General features: G+C 37.4%; 1 protein-coding gene across 1 annotated transcript; it reads right to left on the bottom strand.

Annotated features, from left to right (window-relative positions):
- Window positions 1–213: 213 nt before the first annotated feature.
- LOC126709469 (calvin cycle protein CP12-1, chloroplastic) lies at window positions 214–873 on the bottom strand. The gene has a single exon (XM_050409720.1). It carries the CDS (start codon window positions 791–793, stop codon window positions 401–403), a length of 393 nt encoding a protein of 130 aa, XP_050265677.1. The 5' UTR covers window positions 794–873; the 3' UTR covers window positions 214–400.
- Between the last annotated feature and the right edge of the window lie 397 nt (window positions 874–1,270).

Raw genomic sequence — 1,270 nt, forward strand, 5'->3', positions numbered from 1 at the left:
TGGTAGGATCGATAAGATCTCATACGATCCTACACATGATCTTAACACTTTTACGATCCTAATGAGATCTTAAACATTTTGATAACGTAAAATCGTGTGTTCTTACTATCCAAATTGCAATTTTGACAACCAGACTCCCACCTCTTTAAATGATTTGCTACTATTAAGTATCTAACTACTAAAGCACAAATACTAGAGATAAAGCAATTTAAATTTATAAATCTTTCAAGATAGTATGGTATTAATTAATTAAAAAGGTAAGCAAAGCAATACAAAGTTCCATCATAAACCATGTTCTAATTAATAATCCCATTCACAGCAAAGGCCAAAGCATTAAAATTAATTAAAACATCTAAAATCTTCATCATCTTCTAAAATAAAGTTAACCCACTTTGAGTCTTCAATCTTCATAGGTGCGGCACTCATCTTTCTCCATGTTGTCCTTACAGAACTCCTCCAATGGGTCTGACCCTTTCTTCTTGTCACGTGCATGGCTAGCTGCTGCACTCAGCTCCTCCACACCATCCCATGCTGCAACACACTCACCACTTGCTGGGTCATCAGCACAAGTCTCTTGAGCCTCCTTGATGCTCTCAGCTACCTTGTCTGTTATCTTTTCTGGGGCTGCACTCACTGGTCTAACTTGCATGCGACCAGACCCGAGCTGGGTGTGCCTCTTCCATGGGTGGCTCAGCCAAGGGGACTTGATGGTCTGAGCCTTTGGTGAGTCTGCTCCCTTGGCCATGACTCTAGGGGTTGTGAGGTTTAAACTAGCTGCTGCTATTGTTGCCATTGTTGTTGTTTCTGAGTCTGGTTTGGTTTGGTAATTGGCGATGTAGCTGGATTGTTTGGGAGATATGGTAATGTGAAGCTATATTATTGGGATCCGTAATGTTTTATGTGCACACACTTCTTATCATTTCTGAGCCAATCTTAAACCTCCACGTCTGACCAACTTTGAGATATTTCACGAGAAAATATCACTTTTATGTGTAGTAGAAGAAAAGATCACATTTTTCAAAGTCACAATGAGTTCATGGATAATATGCCGTTTGTTATTCTAATAATGTTGTTTGTATTTTTTAGAAATATGTGTGGTTGAAAAAAATGTAAAAATATATATAATATTGTTTAAAAATTTAAAAGTGTTGCTCAAATAACCATACCAAACAGCCTTGTCTTTAAATTTTGGTATTAGAGAATAATCAAGCCCTTGCAAACTGGTGCTTATTTTGGAGCATGTCTAGAAGTTGAACATTTTCATATCACT

This window comes from Quercus robur, chromosome 12, assembly GCF_932294415.1.
Source record: "Quercus robur chromosome 12, dhQueRobu3.1, whole genome shotgun sequence".
NCBI lineage: Eukaryota > Viridiplantae > Streptophyta > Magnoliopsida > Fagales > Fagaceae > Quercus > Quercus robur.